Source organism: Phocoena phocoena, chromosome 16 (assembly GCF_963924675.1).
Source record: "Phocoena phocoena chromosome 16, mPhoPho1.1, whole genome shotgun sequence".
In the NCBI taxonomy this organism is placed as follows: domain Eukaryota; kingdom Metazoa; phylum Chordata; class Mammalia; order Artiodactyla; family Phocoenidae; genus Phocoena; species Phocoena phocoena.
This window is the reverse complement of record NC_089234.1, coordinates 80,788,252-80,809,267: the sequence shown is the minus strand read 5'-3', so window position 1 is coordinate 80,809,267 and position 21,016 is coordinate 80,788,252. Positions and strand designations below refer to the sequence as shown.

At 46.9% G+C, this 21,016-nt stretch overlaps 1 protein-coding gene across 1 annotated transcript in view; it reads left to right on the top strand.

The window, feature by feature from the left end:
* The window catches only part of DISC1 (DISC1 scaffold protein), a 288,333-nt gene that overhangs the window by 33,775 nt on the left and 233,542 nt on the right, over positions 1-21,016 (top strand). Inside the window, exon 5 of the mRNA XM_065893936.1 lies at positions 7,729-7,876. Within this exon, the coding sequence (XP_065750008.1) occupies positions 7,729-7,876 (148 nt within the window). The remainder of the gene's footprint in view (positions 1-7,728; positions 7,877-21,016) is intronic.

Below are 21,016 nucleotides of genomic sequence, written 5' to 3'. Positions count from 1 at the left end.
ACTTCATAATTCATGCTAGTTGACTCCAGGTAGGAACTCTGCTTGCCGTTGCCTGAATGAACCAGTGGATAATTGCCTTTTATTTCTAAAAATGGAATTGTTTAATCTATCAAAATTCATTTTTATTAGTTAATTAATTAACTGAAGTATAGTTGGTTTACAATGTTGTGTCAGTTTCAGGTGCACAGCAAAGTGATTCAATTATATGTGTGTGTGTGTGTGTGTGTGTGTGTGTGTGTGTGTATAAAATATTCTTTTCCAGATTCTTTTCCCTTATAGGTTATTACAAAATATTGCATATAGATCCCTGTGATATACCATAGGTCCTTGTTAAGGAACACATTTTTAAATGTAAAAACATAAAAAGGTTTAAAGTAATACCATGAAAAGAGAGATATCATCCTAATGCTAGTCCAAGCAAAGCTGGACTGGCTTCTTTTAGGCAGCATATAACTGAGTCTTGGTTTTCTACCCAATCTGACTATCTCTACCTTTTAACTGGGGTGTTTAGATGATTTTATATAAAAGTGGAATTTTAAGCAATACATGATCATAGTAAAAGCATCTGGAAAGTTCAGAAATATAAATAAAAAAATCACCTTTATTTGAGATAGCCACTGTTAATATTTTGGGGTGTGTGTCTTTTTAAATTAATTATTTTATTTTTGGCTGCGTTGGGTCTCCATTGCTGTGCACGGGCTTTCTCTAGTTGCGGCGAGCGGGGGCTACTCTTCATTGCGGTGCGCAGGCTTCTCATTGCGGTGGCTTCTCTTGTTGTGGAGCACGGGCTCTAGGCGTGCGGGCTCAGTAGTTGTGGCTCGCGGGCTCTAGAGTGCAGGCTCAGTAGTTGTGGCGCACAGGCTTAGTTGCTCTGCGGCATGTGGGATCTTCCCGGACCAGGGCTCGAATCTGTGTCCCTTGCACTGGCAGGTGGATTCTTAACCACTGTGCCACCAGGGAAGCCCTGGGGTGTGTTCCTTTGAACTTTTTTCATTGTGCTGCTAAGTGGCTTTTCCTCCCTTGTCCTCTTCTGGGTTCTCTACTTTGCAGCTATTTGGAAATGAATATTCCTCCATCTTGTAAGTGCTTTCAACTCATGTCTCCCAGTAAACAGCTGGAGAGCTGGATGGGTCTCTCTTCCTAATATATTCAGTAGGCTGAGGCATTGGCGGCAGGGCTGGCGGTGATGGTGGGAGTGGAAGTGGTGATAACAGTGGTGTCGGAAGCGGTTGGACTGCTGGGGGGCCCCTTCCGTGGCTCTTAGAAATACACGGACAACTGAGCTGCCAGTGGAAATTCAGCCTCCGCAGATTCTGAACGATGAACACAGAGCACACAGATGCAGCGATCCGGTTTTCCACGGCATCCGTGAAAACATACTTCAGAGACAATTTTTAGAGTTCCGAAAATCTGAGGCTTTTATGAAAAGTGACCAAAATTCAGTCGGTCGGTCACTTCCCTAGGACATTTGGTGATTGACATTTGGTGAAAGAAACATTTTCTTATGAATTTAGTTTTAAGAGTTGAGGCGAAGAGTATTTTGGAGGGACCCGTAACCGTGCCTTCCTGTGAAAACCTCATGATCCTGAGGAATTCTGTGTGTTTCCTGATGTGTCTGAATACTGCTACTCGAAGCAAGCCAAGCGGCAGCATTTGTGTGTACACCCTTAACACACTCACACGCTCACACACAGTGCTTGCTAGTCTGATGACACACCTAAGACCTGGGGAAGAACCTGGAAGTGTCATTACTTTTGTTACTTTGATCACTCACAATTCATTTTGCCTGGTAGAGTCTTACTGAGGAAGAACAGATGCTTCAAACCCAATATTCTGTGGAAATACTTCAGAGTGAATCAACACATATGTACTAAGAACAAGGTGACAGGCTAAGTGCTGAGTGGGCAAGTATCACGGTTAAATTATTGCTTGTCTCCTGAAATGTTTGTATCTCCCCCAAATGTTTGTTTTTCCTTTTATGCCACAACCACAGTGATTTCTTAGTCTTCTTTCCGCACGTCGGTGAGCTTAAAATATAACATTTCTGGCAATCCTCTTTGGGATACACGGAAAAGCTCCGTGACCCAGGCGGACCAAGCTTACCCTAAGCATTTTAGCATTAAGAATTGGAGGAAATCAAATCTCCATTTTTAATGCAGAAATCAAAGAGCAGTATAAGTAACCAGTAGGCTTTAAAAAAATAGAATGCTTTTCCAAATACTAAACAGCTCAAGATTTTACAGCTGATTTGATAAGCAGTGAAATTGAGAAAAAAACCACCTACAATCACACGATTGATTGCCAAAACTCTTAGTTCCTCCTGGGTTTTTTTTTTTTTTCTTTCTTTCTTTTTTTAAAATCTATTTTGTATTTTTTTTTACATCTTTATTGGAGTATAATTGCTTTACAGTGGTGTGTTAGTTTCTGCTTTATAACAAAGTGAATCAGTTGTACATATACATATGTTCCCATATCTCTTCCCTCTTGCGTCTCCCTCCCTTCCACCCTCCCTAACCTACCCCTCTAGGTGGTCACAGAGCACCGAGTTGATCTCCCTGTGCTATGCGGCTTCTTCCCACTAGCTATAAAACCATATTTATATCTTACAATACAGATCCTATGTGCATATAATTTTGTATCCTGTTTTTCTCTTGTAAATTAAAATATTCCCTCACAGTTTTTCTAATTGTTTTTTGACTTGCTACATACCATTCCATATGAGTGGCTATACCATTGTTTATTTAACCGTTCCCCTAGAATTGGATCTGAGGCTGTTTTCACTGTTGCCAGTTTGTTTGTTTGTTTTGGCTTCGGACTGCTTTCTGTGAGAAAGGTGGGTCAGATGAAAGATGAGTTGATAGTTTGCATGTGCATAAGGCATCCGGGTGTGTATTTCAGGTTATGGTGTACACTGTAGGATGGGATCGTCCCTGTAGAACACAGTGTGAAGCACACAGATTTTGGAGTCAGACAGACCTTGGCTTTATTTCTGGATCCACATAGCGGTGCGACTAACCCAGAAAAATCTCTGAAACTTTCCACAAGCCTCAGTGTTTCAATCTGCAAAGCGGGAACAACCGTGTTTCCCTCACGAGGTCATTGTGAGGATAACACAATTGATAGATAGCAAGGTAGAATGGTTGTTATTTTTCTGTGTCTACGGTGCTCTTCTTACAAATGTAGACATTCATTTATTTTTTCAGCCTTTACCCAGTACCTATTGTGTGCCTAGCGCTGAACTGGATATTGGCAAGAGATGACTGAGGCTCGGCCCCGCCCAGTGGATGCCAGTCTCCAGGGAGCCAGACAGATGAATAGACAGACAGCATCCCTGTGTGATGGGGAAACTATAGGAGCAGGCGTGGCTTCAGGCATGGCTCCTGGGAAGTATAATAGAAAATCCCCAGGGTTTGGCACCAGAAGAGTAAAGGTTCCGATTCTGACTTTGCTCCTTGCTCATTCTGAGGCCTTGGGCACATTACTTAAATTCTCTGCATTTTAGGTTCTGCATTTGTATTCCTGCTCTACAAGTTTCTGTGAAGCTCAGAAATAATGTATATATGGTGCCAGACATGTAATAGTTGCTCAAAAATGATTATTATGCCTGAAGGCTTTAGTGCCCCGATAGTGGCTGATTTTTATGATAATGATCCAGCAAATTCCAACGCACTGAAATGTCAGAGGCTGGCTTGAGTTAGTCTGAAATACGTTTTATCACAGTCTTTTTCTTCCTATTAAATGTATTTATTTTATCTTTGGCTGCGTTAGGTCTCTGTTGCTGTGTGTGGGTTTTTCTCCAGTTGTGTCAATTGGGGGCTACTCTTTGTTGCAGCGCGAGGGCTTCTCATTGCGGTGGCTTTTCTCGTTGTGAAGCACGGGCTCCAGGTGCGCGGGCTTCAGTAGTTGTGGGGCATGGGCTTAGTTGCTCCACGGCATGTGGGATCTTCCCAGACCAGGGCTCGAACCCGTGTCCCCTGCATTGGCAGGCGGATTCTTAACCACTGCGCCACCAGGGAAGCCCTTTTATCACAGTCTTGTTCTTTGTAAACTGGTCATCTCGCACGATGTGTATGGCGATGTGGAATCGTTACAATATTCTGCTCTCAATGAATAGCATTTCTTATGTACAAACCAAGGGAAAATGACTTCGGAAGACATTGATTGCTTCTTAACTTTAAAGGGCCTCCTTAGAATGTAGAATGGCTGCACAGCCAAGAGAAAGGTTTACACCATATATTGTCATCCCACAGACAGAACAAGGCAGTAGGAATTGAATCTGTTTAGCAGGATGTCTTTATGCGTGAAGATTTCTTGCTGCTCTGTAAATGCTTATTTGCTTATTTATGCGTAGATGTAGAAAGTGCTTTTCTTTCGTTCTGTTTCCATACTGTCGCCCAAGTAACAGGCACTTAGGACTGAGGTGCCAGTGAATAACAGATGAGCACTGCCCCTAAATTAAACATTAATAAGTATGCTGTAGCAGCATCAAAAAATGCATTTGCCTGATCCAAAATGGAATGAGAGGTTGGTTAGCATTTTCTTTGCTGAGGTCCTGCAAATAAAGTGTGTTAGAATCATGAGGTAAATTCACAGTGTCATGAAGAACATATTACTCAGTGCATCATTTTGCTTGGTGCTTGGTAATGTCTTTCATGGTTAACTTTGTCTTTACTATTCAGCGTTGTTTGTAAATGTGACCCAGATTCTAAATTGTTGGTGTTCTATCGGATGGTTAGTCAGCCACATTTATTCAGCACCTGCTATGTACAGGTACAATCCTGGCTTTCGATGTTGAGCTACAAACTGGAATCAGTGTCTGCAGAAATCTTGCAGACGTTTACAAGAAGGAAAAGCCAGGGACAGTGAAGTTATGTTTCCTCAAACCACTGGCCAAATAGAGAGCATGATGGGAGAGATTTTCTCAGAGAAACAGCAGGATTCACACAAATGACGTGAAGTCACAGATACAGCATTTAGTTGTGCTAAATGGGATAGCCGTTGGGAGGACGGAGTGGGTGATAAGTTAGGAATCAGAGACAATGGTAAGCTATAAAGTCGGTGATGACGATCCTAGTGCACTTTTTCTTTTTTTTTTTAATTTTATTTTGTATTAGAGTCTAGTTGATTTACAATGTTGTGTTAGTTTCAGGTGTACAGCAAAGTGATTCATTTATACGTATTTACATATCTATTCTTTTTCAGATTCTTTTCCCATATAGGTTATTACAGAATATTGAGTAGAGTTCCCTGTGCTCTACAGTAGGTCCGTGTTGATTATCTACTTTATACATAGTTGTGTGTATATGTTAATCTCAAACTCCTAATTTATCCCTCCGCACCACGTTTCCACTTTGGTGACCATAAGTTTGTTCTTGAAGTCCCTGAGTCTGCTTCTGTCTTGTAAATAAGTTCATTTGTGTCATTTTTTAAAAGATTCCACATGTAAGTGATGTCATAGGGTATTTGTCTTTCTGTTTCTGACTTACTTCACTTAGTCTGATCATCTCTAGGCCCATCCATGTTGCTGCAGATGGCATTATTTCATTCCTTTTTATGGCTGAGTAATGTCCCATTGTATATATGTACCACATCTTCTTTTATCCATTCATCTGTCGATGGACATTTAGGTTGCTTCCATGTCTTGGCTATGGTAAATAGTGCTGCAGTGAACACTGAGGTGCATGTATCTTTTCGAATTATGGTTTCCTCTGGATATATGACCAGGAGTGGGATTGCTGGGTCGTATGGTAGTTCTATTTTTAGTTTTTGAAGGAACCTCCATACTGTTCTCCATAGTGGCCGTATCAATTTACATTCCCACCAGCAGTGCAAGAGGGTTCCCCTTTCTCCACACCCTCTCCAGCATTTATTGTTTGTAGACTTTTCGATGATGGCCATTCTGACTGGTGTGGAGTGATCTAGTGCACTTTTTAAAATCATAAAATAGAAATAACTTAAGATATCCACACTTCTGCAGATGACTGACAGCACAGAACATACCTAATCACAGCTGTTTCCTGGGCTAATTCATATTTTCCTTTGCCATTCATTGCGAATGTGATTTGTAGCGGTCAATTTCCCATTCCCAGTGTTTGCTTTTGCTGGATCAGCTTGTGTTCTCTGCGGACTTTTCACCTGGCGGTGGGAGGGCGCAGTCTACAATGTGGTGGCCGGCAGAGGGAGGCCAGCCTGGGTTTCTGACTGCCTTGTGGACACTTGAAGGCCAGGACTTGCTGGCACCACTAATAATAGCCACTCCTTTTGGACGCGTGCTGGGTGCCAGGCGTGGTGCTAAATGCTTTGTGTTATTATCTCATTTAATCCTCCGAAGATCTTATCATGTGCAGACTGTTATTAGGCCTGTTTCTGCAGATTTAGGAAATTGAAGCTTAGAAAGGTTAAATCACTTGAAGGTCAGACGGCTAGAAATGTCAGAGTTGAGGTGCAAACTCAGTTTTCTCCTAATCCCTATGTAATAGTATCTTAACACATCTTTACTACTGCATCAGGACTGCATCAGTAAGTTATTTTAAAGCATACAAGGTAAGAACTTGATCGCTTCTCACTGAAGTTTTGATTTTATACAGCAAGAAATAACTGAATAATAAAGTAAATAATAAAAATGTAAAAATTAATTAAAATAAAATATTTTAAAAGTATGAAGCTTGGTGTTAGAGAACGGGGCTGGTGCCTTTCGGCGTTATCCTAGCAGACCTGTCAGGCCAGACGCCACCGTGTGTTGTAAGTGTAGCATCTGAATTAGCTCCGCTGTCTCTTTGAAGCAGGTGGCACAGACAGAGAGCCCTGGCAGTAGCTGTCACTTGGTCTTGAACAGGAAGTAGACGACCCTTTCTGGTATTGCTAGAATGAATCCTTGGCAAATTCTCTGAGCAAGTTTCTGGCTACTGGTCACAAGGCATACGGCAAATTGACGGGGAGGTCTTGCAGTTGGCACCCCCAGAGACTCAGGGTTGCTGAGCCCGCTTCCCCTCCACCCAAGCTGCAGCAGGTCTCTGGTCAGCTGTAGCATGACAGTTTGAACATCACTTCTGTGACGTCAGTAATTGTGACTGGTTCTCTGTTGATGGACAGTTTCTAAGGAAACATTCTCAAAAATCAACATTTGGGCACTGATCTTTTTTTTTTTTCTTTGCGGTACGCGGGCCCCTCACTGCTGTGGCCTCTCCCGTTGCGGAGCACAGGCTCCGGACGCGCAGGCTCAGCGGCCACGGCTCACGGGCCCAGCCGCTCCGCGGCATGTGGGATCCTCCCGGACCGGGGCACGAACCCGTGTCCCCTGCATCGGCAGGCGGACTCTCAACCACTGCGCCACCAGGGGAGCCCCATGAGCACTGATACTTTTCAACCGGTTATACAGACTCATCAAAATTAGCAGGTTTTCTCCCAAATAGCCATCATGGTTTTAAAAATAATTAGTATGATGTATCCTCCTATGTGATGGTCATAATTACGATCACCATATAAATACATAGACTGTAACCTCCGATAGTTAGAAGAATGAAAGCTAGCGGGGCTGTGTTTTCAATAAAAAGATGGAAGATTCTTAAAAGCATGAACCAAGAGATGAAAGTGCTGACCTAGAAACAGGTGACCTTTGTATTATGTCATTGAGGTGACCGTTGGCTGGGGTTGGAGCCCAGGGACACTGGGTTGTCTATTTTGAGTTTTATGGTTCTTTATTCCCCTCTCATCATTTTTGTTTTCCAGCTGAGATGATCCAACAAAGATTAGAAGCCCTGGAGAAAGAGAGAGGCAGCCTGCACTTTCAGCTCCCTTCACAGCAGCCGGCCGTCAGTGGCCTCCTGGGACACATGAGGGCACAGGCCCAGGCCGCCCTGCACCGGGCGGCCCAGAGGTACGTGCTCTCCCCTGGGGGCCCTCTTTCCTCTCCCCGCTCCTGAGTGGTGAAGAGCCCGGGAGACCCTTCGCTGCGTTTTCCCGGGAAGCACCCTTCTGCCCGTTGGACAGGTGAAGGCTCCTTCCAGAGGCAGGGACTGGGGTGGGTCACACGCCCTAGGAAGCCCTTCTGCTAAGTGCCAGCAGGGCCCGTCGACAAGCACAGGCACGGCTGGGTGCTAAGCTCCCCCCGGGAAGCCCACCCGCTGAGAAGGTGGAGGTGGATTTCCTCTTGCCGAGGGCAGCTGGGTCTCCTGTCATCCTGTAAGATCCACACATGGTCCCCTCTGACCGAGGGATGAAAACACATCCTCCTCCTGACTCTTCCTCCGGAGCATCTTCTGCTCTTTCGGCTACCCAAGGGTCTCCCAGGACCGGGACTAGGTGGAGGCCAGAAGCTACTTCTAATTCGGTGGCTCTCAATCCTGGCTGCACGTTTGAATCACCTGGAGAGTTTTTCAACGTCCAGCTTCTTCCCCAGACCAGCTAAGTCAGGCTGTCTGGGGCTGCCGGGTCCCAGGTGCTGGCCTGTTGGAAAAGTCTGTGAACCACTGTTCTCATCTGTCTGCTGGTGACCTCTCTCCTTGGGTAAAGGCTTGAGGGGGAAGCAGTAGTGATGAATGCGATTAACCTAATCAGAGCGCGGGTCTGCTTCTACTTGGGTGTAAACACGGCCACAGCAATTACACTTTACTTCCAACTTCCAGTTGGCTCTGACAATCACAGGCCTGTCTGGCCCAGTCCTCATTTTACATTCGGTTGATCTTGGCAGCTCCGTAGAACCCATCTTGACAGTGAAGCTGGTGGTTTTCTCACGTGCCTGTCCTGCAGTTTTGCGGGAATCACGTAGCAGAGTGCCTGGCGCCTGGTAGGTGCTTCCTTACAAGTGTTGGTTGAGTGAACTTTTACATGATTCTCTTAAAGAACAGGTGAATCTCACATCCCATTTCTATTCTTTTTTCATCTGACATTGAGGTATCACCTTGTTTCCTGTCCCCTTCTCACACGGGCCCTTCCCAACTTGACGTTCTACTTAATTCTTTCTTTATTTCTTTTTTTTTTTTTTTGCGATACGCGGGCCTCTCACTGTTGTGGCCCCTCCCGTTGCGGAGCACAGGCTCCGGACGCGCAGGCTCAGCGGCCATGGCTCACGGGCCCAGCCGCTCCGCGGCGCGTGGGATCTTCCCGGACCGGGGCACGAACCCGCGTCCCCTGCATCGGCAGGCGGACTCTCAACCACTGCGCCACCAGGGAAGCCCTCTTTCTTTCTTTTGATCTTTGGGGGTGTTTCTGGTCCTCCACCCCAGTCTCGGGCCGTTTTTAGCATCTGCCAGTGTATTGTGTTTCTATTAATTTAACAAACACTTGCGTAACACTCTTACTTGCGTAAGAGTTACTAAGTGCTTTAAGAAGTAACTCATTTTTTAAAAATTTTCATTGTGATAAAATATACATACCATAAAATTTACTATTTCAACCATTTGTAAGTGTCCAGTTCAGTGACGTTAAGTAGGTTCACATTGTGGTGCAGCCGTCACCACCATCATCTCCAGAACCTTGTCATCTTCCCAAACTGAAACTCTATCCCCATTAAACACTAACTCCCTACTCTCCTACATTGTCGGTGGGAATACAAATTGGTGCGGCCACTATGGAAAACGGTATGGAGGTTCCTTAGAAAACTGAAAATAGAGCAATGGTGTGATCGTGCAATCCCACTCCTGGGCAAGTATCCAGAGAAAACTCTAACTCGATAAGATACATGCCCCTCTGTTCATAGAAGCACTAGTTACAATAGCCAAGACATGGAAGCAACCTAAGTGTCCAACGACAGAGGAATGGATAAAGAAGATGTGGTACATGTATACAATGGAATATTACTCAGCCATAAAAAAGAATGAAATAATGACATTTGCAGCAACATGGATGGGCCTAGAGATGATCATTCTAAGTGAAGTAAGTCAGAGAAAGGCAGAGAAAGACAAATACCGTATGATAACACTTATACGTGGAACCTAAAATATCGTACAATTGATCTTATTTCCAAAACAGAAACAGACTCACAGACATAGAAAACAAACTTATGGTTACCAAAGGGGGAAAGGGGGGGGAGAGGGATAAATTAGGAGTTTGGGATTAGCAGATACACTGCTCTATATAGAATAGCTAAACAGCAAGGTCCTACCATAGAGCACAGGGAACTGTATTCAGTATCGTGTAATAAGCTATGATGGAAAGAATATGAGGAAGAATATATATATATATATATTTATGTATCTGAATCACTTTGCTGTATACCAGAAACTAACACAGCATTGTAAATCAACTATACTTCAATTAAAAAAACCCCGTTGGGCTTCCCTGGTGGCACAGTGGTTGAGAGTCCGCCTGCCGATGCAGGGGACGAGGGTTCGTGCCCCGGTCCGGGAAGATCCCACATGCCGCGGAGCGGCTGGGCCCGTGAGCCATGGCCGCTGAGCCTGCGCGTCCGGAGCCTGTGCTCCGCAACGGGAGAGGCCACGACAGTGAGAGGCCTGTGTTCTGCAAAAAACAAAAAAAACAAAAAAACCCCATTAACTCCCTTGTCCCCCCTTCCCAGCCCCTGGCAACCACCATTTCTACTTTCTGTCTCTATGAATTTGACTAGTCTGAGTACCTCACCTTAGTGGGATCATATGGTATTTGTCCTTTTGTGACTGCCTTATTTCACTGAGCCAAGGTTCGTCTCTGTTGTGACGTGTCAGAATTTCCTTCCTTTTGAAGGCTGAATCACGTTCCATTGTATTATGTACCACATTTTGCTTATCTGTTCTTCTTTTGATGAAAAGGAAGTAATTCACTGAATCCTCAAGACAGTTCCAGGGGGTTGTAGCTTTTGTGTATTGATATGTGTATCCCTATGGCGATTACATCGTCATCATCTGCATCCCTATCTGTATTTAGCGATGAGGGAACGAGGCCCAGGAAGGCTTCAGGGACTTGTGCAGGCCCCCAGTGGGTGGGTGTTGAGCCTGGGCACAAACCTCGCGTCTGGCTTGAGTCCCAGTTTGGAACTAGCTTCCCGCGCTATCCCTCTGAGTCCAAGCTGGCCCCTGCTCTCCAATGATCATGTCTTTAGCTACACGTGTTGTGGTTGGAGAGTGATGCTTTGTTATGGTCTCGGCTGAGTGTCTCATAGAACACGGTGAACTAAAATAAAGGCAGTGTCCTGCTCTCTCACTCAGGTTACACCCTGTGCCCTTTCTCGTATTTGACTGTGACCCATAAAGGTGGCATGTTCCCGTCGCTCAACCGAATATGTTCCCCACAGAAGTATATTATTAATCATTTATGAAGCCCGTATAAACCCGTGGCGCACCTTGTTCACCCTGCCTCCTTTCCTCACAGGAGTTACCTGGATACTGTTTTTAGTTCCCATTCACTTTTTGAGCCCACCGGGCTCTGATTTCTATCTCGGCCGCTACCAAAGCTGGTAATGATTTTCTAGTTGCTCAATTGAAAAGACATCTTAAAATGCTTCTTCTGTGCATTGTCACGGCTCCGTCTACAACTTTCGATCAGTCGGATTCATCTGAAACTCTCTCACCTTGGCCTTCTCAAATCACTCTTTCCTGCTCTTCTTGCTGCCCTGCTGGCCATTCCTTTCCATCTCTGAAGAGCTCCTGTTTCTCTCCCGACCCCTTCATATTGATGCTCCCTTGTCTTCTCTTCTTCTCCATCCTCTCCTCCCACTTTATATACTCTCTCTGGGGGAATCTCAGATACTTCTGTGCTTCAGGTACCGCTAATGGACTAATTTCCCTCAAATTTCTTTTTCTTTTTTTAAAATTATTTTGGCCACGCCGTGCAGCATGTGGGATCTTAGTTCCCCGACCAGGGATTGAACCCGGGCCCCCTGCACTAGCAGCGCGGGGTCTTAACCACTGGACCACCAGGGAAGTTCCTAATTTCCCTCAAATTTCTATCCCTACCCCTGGTCTCTCTCTAAAATTCCAGCCCACAGCTCGGCTTTCTTTTGAACAACTCCCTGAGCTTTACTAAGTGTACTTACCTTTCTACCTTAAAAATTTACTGTTGTTTTATTCTTGCCTTTACTAAATTGACTGTCTTTTTTTTTTTTTAATTTTTGCGGTACGCGGGCCTCTCACTGTTGTGGCCTCTCCCGTTGCGGAGCACAGGCTCCGGACGCGCAGGCTCAGCGGCCATGGCTCACGGGCCCAGCCGCTCCGTGGCATGTGGGATCTTCCCGGACCGGGGCACGAACCCGTGTCCCCTGCATCGGCAGGCGGACTCTCAACCACTGCGCCACCAGGGAAGCCCTAAACTGACTATCTTTTAAAACTAGTTATTAAATTCACTCTCTTTGTCCCCGGTCAGTCCCTGCTCCTGCATCCCCAGTCTCAGTGACTTATGCCGCCATCTCCCCAGTGACCCAAGTAAGAACTCTGGTTCAGCCTTGGCTCCTCCCCTTAGGCCTTACTCCCCAGTCTAATTGGGACCACGTCCTGTGGACTCTGCTGTCTTTTACTGCATCCCTGCTCCCCTCGCCCATCCTCACGTCAGGGCTTCAGTTCTGATTTAATAATTGTAATCCGGATTCTTGCAGTGGTCTCCTTCTGGGGTTCCCGACCCCAGTATTACTCCCTCTCATTCACCTTCCGTGATGCCTCAGGTGGAAACGTCGTGTCATGTACGGTGGCCCTCATGGTCCTTGGGATAACATGACACTTAGCATGACACTCCAAGCTTTTCCAGTGCAGCTCTTGCCTAGCTTTCCAGCAGCCGGAATTTCACTAGGTGCCACCAGCCCCTGCACTTGACCCACGCGGAAGCGGTAGAAGTTGTCACCTAACTGTTCCTCATTCTTCACGACTCAGCTGAGCTCCCATCCTTGTGAAGCCTTGCCCGTGTCAGTCACAGCATCTACCCCTTGAATTGCTGGAGCACCTTGAATGACCTCACCCTTGCCTTGGCTCTCAACTTAATCTGTCTCCTTGAATATCTGTCTACTCTGACAGACTGTGAGCTCCTCAAGGACAAGACTGTATTGTATTTATCTTTTTATTCCTAGACACTAGAGCAGTGGCTGACCTATGATAAGTATTCCATAGACATTCACTGAATGAATGAATGTGATACATATGTGTGTCTACATGTAGGTTCACCAAGATGCATGTGTATAGAGAGGGAGAGAGGAAGAACCTTCAGTCTAACGTGGTTCAGTTGCCCTGGAGAAAACACTCCTTCAGCCTTGCTTTTGACACACCCAGCAAGGAGGAGGTTCACAGTATCTTCTTTTAAAAAAAATTAATTAATTAATTCATTTATTTATTTTTGACTGCCTTGGGTCTTCATTGCCGCATGCAGGCTTTCCCTAGTTGTGGCGAGCGGGGGCAGAGCTGTGGTGCACGGGCTTCTCATTGCGGTGGCTTCTCGTTGTGGAGCATGGGCTCTAGAGTGTGCAGGCTTCAGTAGTTGTGGCGCATGGGCTCAGTAGTTGTGGCTCGTGGGCTCTAAAGCACAGGCTCAGTAGTTGCGGCACGCGGGCTCAGTAGCTGTGGCTCGTGGGCTCTAGAGCGCAGGCTCAGTAGTTGTGGCGCACGGGCTTGGTTGCTCTGCGGCATGTGGGATCCTCCCGGACCAGGGCTCGAACCCATGTCCCCTGCATTGGCAGGCGGATTCTCAACCACTGCGCCACCAGGGAAGTCCCCACAGTGTCTTGAAGAACCCCCGATTGGAGCTCCAGGAAACCTGGATTTGGTCCTGTCTCTTGCGCTACCCAGCTCTGTGTGACCTAACGTAGTTTCCTACCTTCTCCACACTTCGCTCCCCTCATGAGAAAAGGAGGGGGTTGAATTAGATCGCTCTTTTCCACACTTCAGTTATTTAAGCATTATCTTGGCTTTTCTCATGCCAAAGCCATCTGTCCCGTTATTAACACAATTAGAGAACAATGCCTCAGAATTAGTTCCTTTCTTACGCTTTTCTGCTGCGTGTTAACATAATTGCATAGTCATTAATAATTTAAAGAATTGCCTCTCACCGTGCCGACTGCCCATCCAGCCTGTGACGTTTGTCATCATCAGGATTATGTGGACTCACAGGTTCCCCCCCGAACCAGGGGCTTTGACTGCAGTTCTCACAGTGGCCACCAGGGGGACGGGGTGTCTGGGCCGAGCTCAGGCAGCCAGCGCCTGGATGGCAAGGTTTCTCCCAGGCCAGGGGCTTTCCGAGTCCAGGGCGAAACAGAATGCTTCCCAATGATGGTGCTTTTCCTGTTAGAAATAAAAAAGTTGCATCCGCATATGGCACATTTTCAATACTGATTAATAACAGCACAAATAAGTACCTCTTCGCCTTGTTGGGATCAAGCCTTTCCTAGAGGATCTAATGAAAGCTATAGATTTCTTCCATCACAGGACCACGTATGTACAAACGTACGGACAACTGCATACAAACACTTGCATGCAGATCTTCTGAGCTTATTGATTCCCTCTCTAGGGGGCCTTTGGCTCTCAAGTTAAGAAAATTTGGTTTAGAATAAGATCTGAGGAAATGTAAACTCCCAAGTACAATCAGGTACTTCATTTGTAATTTCACTGTCATTTTGTTCATAATAATCCCTGTTGAATTCATAGTTCTAAAAAGTACTGTTTAGTTCTCTGTGTGTCACCCCGAATCATGCTCGATTTGTCCAGGTCCTTCCAGCAGCCCAGGGAGCGTTAGCTGTCACCCCAGGGGTTAACTGGGCTCCTCTAAAGCAGATTACTGGTACTCAAATGGTTTGGTATCCGCCTCTCTCTGTCTTTGGTACCGCACTGCTCTGTAATATAACTGGGTCACTGGGGTATCTCTACTCAGCAGGGTACAAAGGCATCGTGGTTTGTCTGTTCTCTGGTCTGCTGTGCTCTGTTTTGTGAACACATTTCCCCCATTTCTCTATGGTGTCTTGGGCAGAAAATACAGATGTCTGGGGCATTTTCAGTTACCGTTGCTCATCCAGTGAGTCTAGTTTGAAGCATCATTCGTACGTCCAATTCAAATCTTTCCCTGTCCAGTGTTTGTAATCCTCTCCTTGTGGGCCATCGCTGCCCCCCGGCCAACAGAGGTGTTGATACCCCCGTGAATATGTGCTGACACATTCCCTCTCTTGTGGGACTCAGGTGCGGGGTCCCCAGAGGCCACTGCAACACCTTCCTGATGCTGACGTGAACACAATCTCTCCACCCCACAGGGGCAACCACCGTTTTTCACGTGTCACCCAGCCTCTTTCTCTGGGTCTCCTTGGCCAGTGGGTGCCCTTGTTGGGAGGATCCCTTTTGTCGTGTTCACTTGATTCACAGGAAGCTCACGTATCTTTGCCGCACTGAACGGTGGGCATGTGGGTCGGCCAGTTCCAGGCCCTCTGCCCTGCTGTGGCTCTCCCGTTCCGTCGTCCCTGCTCCACGGGCAGCGGTGCATCACAAAGTCGGTGTGTGGGCGCGGATTGCCGCAGAGACCTGATGCCCCGCGTCCCAACCCCTTGGCCTCCCTCTGATTCCCTCTCCAGCTGTGGACGCTATCGTGCCCACTGACAGCTTTGCACCCGACAGGCTTCTCTGCCACGGGGCTTTCCCTGCCTCTTGTGAGGAAGGGGAGTGAGTGATGCCCCTGAGGGCGGATTAACGCTCCAGCCTCCCCACGTCCAGGGGGACAGCTTCGAGGAGCGTTGCACACATTTTCTCCCAGGACGTTTCCCAGTTGGTTGGCGCCCCAGTCGCCTCTGTGGTGGTCAGCTCAATGGCACACGGTTTATTGACGTTTCCTCCTTCCTGCCACCCACTCTGGTTTCTTGGGAATCACTTCGCCAGAAAGCAGCCTGAACTCAGCTCGTCTCAGATTTTGCTCCAAAGACAACCAGACGCAGATAGAGGTTCATATGGGAGAACCAGACGTCAGCCTTCCTTGCAGGACACCCCCTGGCTGGAAGAGGGGGGTCTAGTGGACTTGCTTTTCCTTCATTTGGTTTGCGTGGGAGAGTTTACCCCCTGTTTGCTCCCATGCGGGGCTGGGGGCTTGGGCAGGGAAGCATCTCTCACGAAGACTCCATTTCCCGCACGGTCAACACGGTGGTGAGTGAGGGTGCTGGTGGTTTGCAACTTGTGCAGCCCTGGGTGGACACCTCCCTCGCTGCTCCCGATTTGGGGTGAAGGGCATTTAAGCCTGTGTCCTTCAGCGTTCGTGTCTGATTCTGGAGCAACTGGAAAATTCCACCTCAACATCCTAGCACAGCAATCAATGATCGGGAATCTACTTTTGCTGTATCTTTCTCCCAGTCCAAAGAAAGTTATTTTTTCCTTTCTCCTAAGAGAGAGGTTTGGTCTACTGAGCCCATATGACTGCTAATTTTCTCATGAATACTTTGCTTTTCTCTGACTGTACATCCTATGTGTTTTCCCACTGGACCTTCACCACCATGTACATGAAAACGGGTCGTATTTACCTCTTCAGTTGTGTGTGTGCACGTGTGTGTGTGTGTGTGTGTGTGCAAAGTGTCCTTTATCAAAGACCTTTTCCCAATAGATAACTTGAAACACAAGTAAACAAAGTACAACAGAGTTTAAAAGCAAAGCTATACGACGGTTTTCCAGTGTGGATTATCAGGGCAGGGCTCTGGTTTGCCTGTCCGGATACTTCCTGCTCACCTACTTCCTTTCTGATTGGAACAGATGAATGTAGTGTAGCTCACGGTGCTTCTGGACTGAGTCATTTTTCCTCTGACCCGCTCTTCCTCTCTTCCCTTTGAAACGTGTGATTCTTTATTTCCATTTAATTGTCGTGTCGGGACCACCACACCACAGAATTCGACGATGATCAGCTAGCTCTAAGTTCACAGGCTGGAATGGAGATACACGGCAAAAGAAAATAACTGTTACAGACACATTTTACCAGAGATGTAAAATGAGGTGGCATAAAAACGATCACTGTTACCAACGTGGCAGGAGACGTTTCTGAGCCCCTAATCACAGCTCGAGCCAAATGGGGACTAGCACGGCCTGCGTCTCTCCCAGGAGACCCACCTCTGATCCCTTGTCATCACCTTGAGAAGTAAGGGAGGAAGGAAAAGAGGAGAAAAACCAGTTGAAGGGAGTCACAGAAGACTCATCGGAATTTGTTTTAAAATCAGTGGATTATAGATAAAACTTCCAAATAAAGGTCTCCTGTGTCATCCTCTTTGCTCAAATTCAGCTGAAGCCCGTCTGAAGCCTGTTGTATTGGGCATGGATATCATAAACCCAAGTAAATGTCCACGTGCCCCTCCTGCAAGGCTGTCGCCTCTATATGTGGGATAAGATTGTAGAAACCAGTGATGTCCACTTTTCCAAGGTGTGTATGACTTTTACTCCACTCTCCTTACTTTTAGACCCAAGTCAGATATATAAGGAAGGACTGTAAAGTTACCTACATTGTCCCTGGCAAGTTTACAATGTTCAGTTGTGCCATCAGAGTGGCCTCAGTCATTTATGACATTGTTTGTTGGCTAAGAAAGCTATTTCCAGATTTAACGCACACTTCATTGATTGCATAACTGGCCCAAACCACTTCCTTATCACCGTCATCCCACCGAGGGAGAGATGGAAACACATTCGTCGGATGACATAAATTTGATAGAATAGCCCTCGATACGGCGCGGCAGTTGGCAAAGGTATTCGGAAGGTCCTACTCAAGTCTTGTTGCCAGAAGTGGTCATCTGAGCCGAGGTTTTCCTCACTGTGAAAATGAGAGCATCCGTTTTGGTTCTTTCCTCAATTAAAACTCTACGATTCCAGCAGCGGCACCACAGAGCAATTCTTCTGGCATCGTGATGACCGTCCGTCATTCCTGTCTGGAAAGGGACCCTCTGTGTTATACGTACAACTGTATAAACCACAGCAATGGTCAAGAGCCGTTCTGGCACGGGATGTCCCAGCCGGTGGAATGTCTGGGCTCCCCTCTGCCCTGTCTCACTCTAGACGTTCCCGAAGGCGGCCCTCCACGCAAAGGCAGCGCACTGGAGGGCCCCGGGCCCAGCGAGCCAGCTGCAGAGGAGGTGACCGGGTGGGTTCATCACAGGTGCACACTCTCAGGAAACACCTCCCCCCAGGTGGGATTCATTCTTTTCTCAATATTACTGAACTCTGTACTCCCAGAATTCACGCGGTCCATGTTATCCCTGGGATGCGGTACGCTGTCCTGTGCAGTGTGGATCTATACTGTTTTCAGTGGTGTAGGATCTTATTTTACAAATGGGTTTTATCCTTCTTTAAGTGATTGGTGGAAAAGACAAAAGTAGAAAGGCCAGGATTTTTCCAGCACTGGGCAGATGGGGACCTGCATGAGACCCGGGGCTGATAGTGTGGTCCTAGACACCCCGAGTCCCCGTGGGCACCGGGTGCTGTGCTAACATTCCAACCCACGTGTTTTTAATTCTTGCCCCTGAGGGATTTGCTCGTTTTCCGTACCGATTAGTTTATAGCAAGGCTAATTTGCACTGACATTTGGGTTTACACATTGGGGTTTATTAAAATAAAGGGAACAGCATTGTAGGAAGCAGAGGGAGCGTGGCTCTGAGGGCTGATGGGCTGAGATGGAAACCGGTCCCCGGCTTCATTCCTGAGCTGTCTTTTGTCCTGGGGCCACCACTCAGCCATCTGTGCACGGCTTTCTCTACCCAGAGTTAAAGTCTGAGAGACACGGGAGTTTCGGTGAATCACAGGGGCTTTTTTTATGGATTAAGTAATGAGTGTGATTAACGATAATAAGGAGAATTCCCAGTTACCCACCTGTAGTTCCCCTGCAGCTCATTTTCAATTCTGTGTTGATTCCCTTCACTAACTCCCATCCTGACCCAGATGGTATCTATTTAGGAAATTCAGGAAACTCTTAATATTTGCATGAGCAGAGCAAATTGGGAAATAAATTAGTGTGAAGAAATGATCTAATGCAATCGAAAGCTGAATGTAAACAGCTTCTGGATTTTTCTAGGCCATGGACTCATGAAGTCACTCGGTAAATATTTGCTAAGCCCTGCTCAGTGCTGGGCCCTGGGGACAGCAGCACGAGATGGGCTGAGGTTCGCCGTCCAGAGCGAGAGGCTGGGTGGACAGGCTGAGACTCGGGGGCCCAGGGGAGGAGGTGGGTTCCATTCCCACAATAGCTGGTGGTGGTTTCCTTCCAGGCCACCCCCCCTTCTGATACACGGAAAGGTCCTCGGAAACATCTCATCTTTACTGTTCGTTACAAAGGACGGTGTGTCCAGTGGACATGACACACTGTCCAGTCTCCTGATGCCAACGTTGAGGTGGGGGGGGGGAAGCGGCCAGCTCCCCGAGGACAGAGTCCCCTTATGGCCCCAGGGTGAGGGTGGGACCTGCACAGGGTAGGCACTCAGTGGCCGCTTGTTGAATACATTTGATCCCCTAATCAGCCATATGGAGCCGTATAGGGAAGGCATCACCATCACCATCATCCTCATTTTAAAAACGAGGGAGGTGAGGTTCAGAGAGGTTTGGTAAGTCCAAGGACACATAGCTAGAGAAAGGTGGAGTTAGGGCTCAGACCGTGCTCATCTACCTCCCTGAAGCTGTCACTCTCAGCTCACTGTGTTGAATCACGGGCAAGGGGACTTAGCCAGCAGGTGTGGGTGGCACGTGGCTAGAAGCCAGGAAGAAACAGGAGTTTATAATCTTGCTGAAGCCTGACTGGTGTATGGTGTCCAGGGAAGGGCTGGAAAGTGGCAACCAGCCTCATGGCCCTTTGATGGACTCCTCACCTCTGCTTCTTGCGCTCTGTGTGACCCAGTGTTATGGGGCCAAACTTGTGTCCGCTTGCCCACACCCAGGAAAGCCAATCTACTGACACCAGGTTCGGGTGAAGGAAAGTGCAGTGTTTATTGCAGGCGCCAAGCAAGGAGTCCAGACAGCTAGTGCTCAGAAAGCCCTAACTCCCTGATGGTTTTTAGGGAAAAGTTTGTAAAGACAGGGTGAAGGAGGGGGGCTGTGGGGTGTGTGATCAGCTCGTGGACCTTCTTCTGATTGGTTGGTGGTGAGGTAACTGGGGGTCAACATCATCCACCTTCTGGTTCCAACTGGTCTGGGGTCTGTGTGCTTGTGAGCAGCAGACAGTTAACTTCTTCTACCTGGTGAGGGTTTCAGTCTCTGTAAAACAGCTCTAAGGACGTGGCTCAGAATGTTATCTGTAGCCCTTGAGGAGGAACAAAAGGTTTTTGACTTCTTTGTTTAATGGCTAAACCATTATTATTTTGTCTTGCTTGAAAGTTTCCTTTCTTTCTGCATTTTCTTTTCTCCAGTTAAATTTATTCTTTGACTAAAGTTTTTCTACAGACGAAAGGCAGGCGGAGGACCTGGAGGGGGAGTCTTGCTCTGGGAAGGCCCCATAGGGTCCTGCTTGGTTACACCAGAGCAAGTTGCTCAGATCTCCCTGATGCTCTGTTTCTTCGTCGGCAACACTGATAACACCCGACGTACAGTAAATTCTCAATTATACCGGATTATTTTGTTATGACCAGTTAAATTTTTTTATTACTACTACTACCCTTGTGATTTGCCTTTACGCACACAGAGACTTGTTACAGAGAGTAACCAGTCTTAAAATAAGCTTCTAAATTGTGTGGTATGTTATATTAAGTAAGCAGCTTTCGAGATTATTGAGTCTGAATCTGTGTCTGGCCCAGAGATTCAATCAAGGCTCCCTTTTCTGTGGCCACTGTTTTCTAACTTAGAAAAGCTGAGGTGACATGTTTTCTATCATTGTTTCTAAGAATATTAGGGCTGTTTCACTGTTCTGCTTGGTAGGCCCCCTTGTTAACGTAAGGGCCATGTTAAGATGTAGGAAGTGGGAGCAAGGCGTCTACCTTTCCACTCCTACAGTGAGTAAGTCGGAGCCCTGGGGGGAGCATTTGTCCGTGGCCTTGGTTTACCCATCGCCTCTGCTCTGCGCAGGGGACAAGTCTTGTTTACTGCTGTAACCGCTTATAAATTGATTGGTCATCCTTTGATGAGAAACACCTGCAAGGCTCCTGCAACGGCAACTCACCAGCATAAGGTGGCAGCCTGGGCCA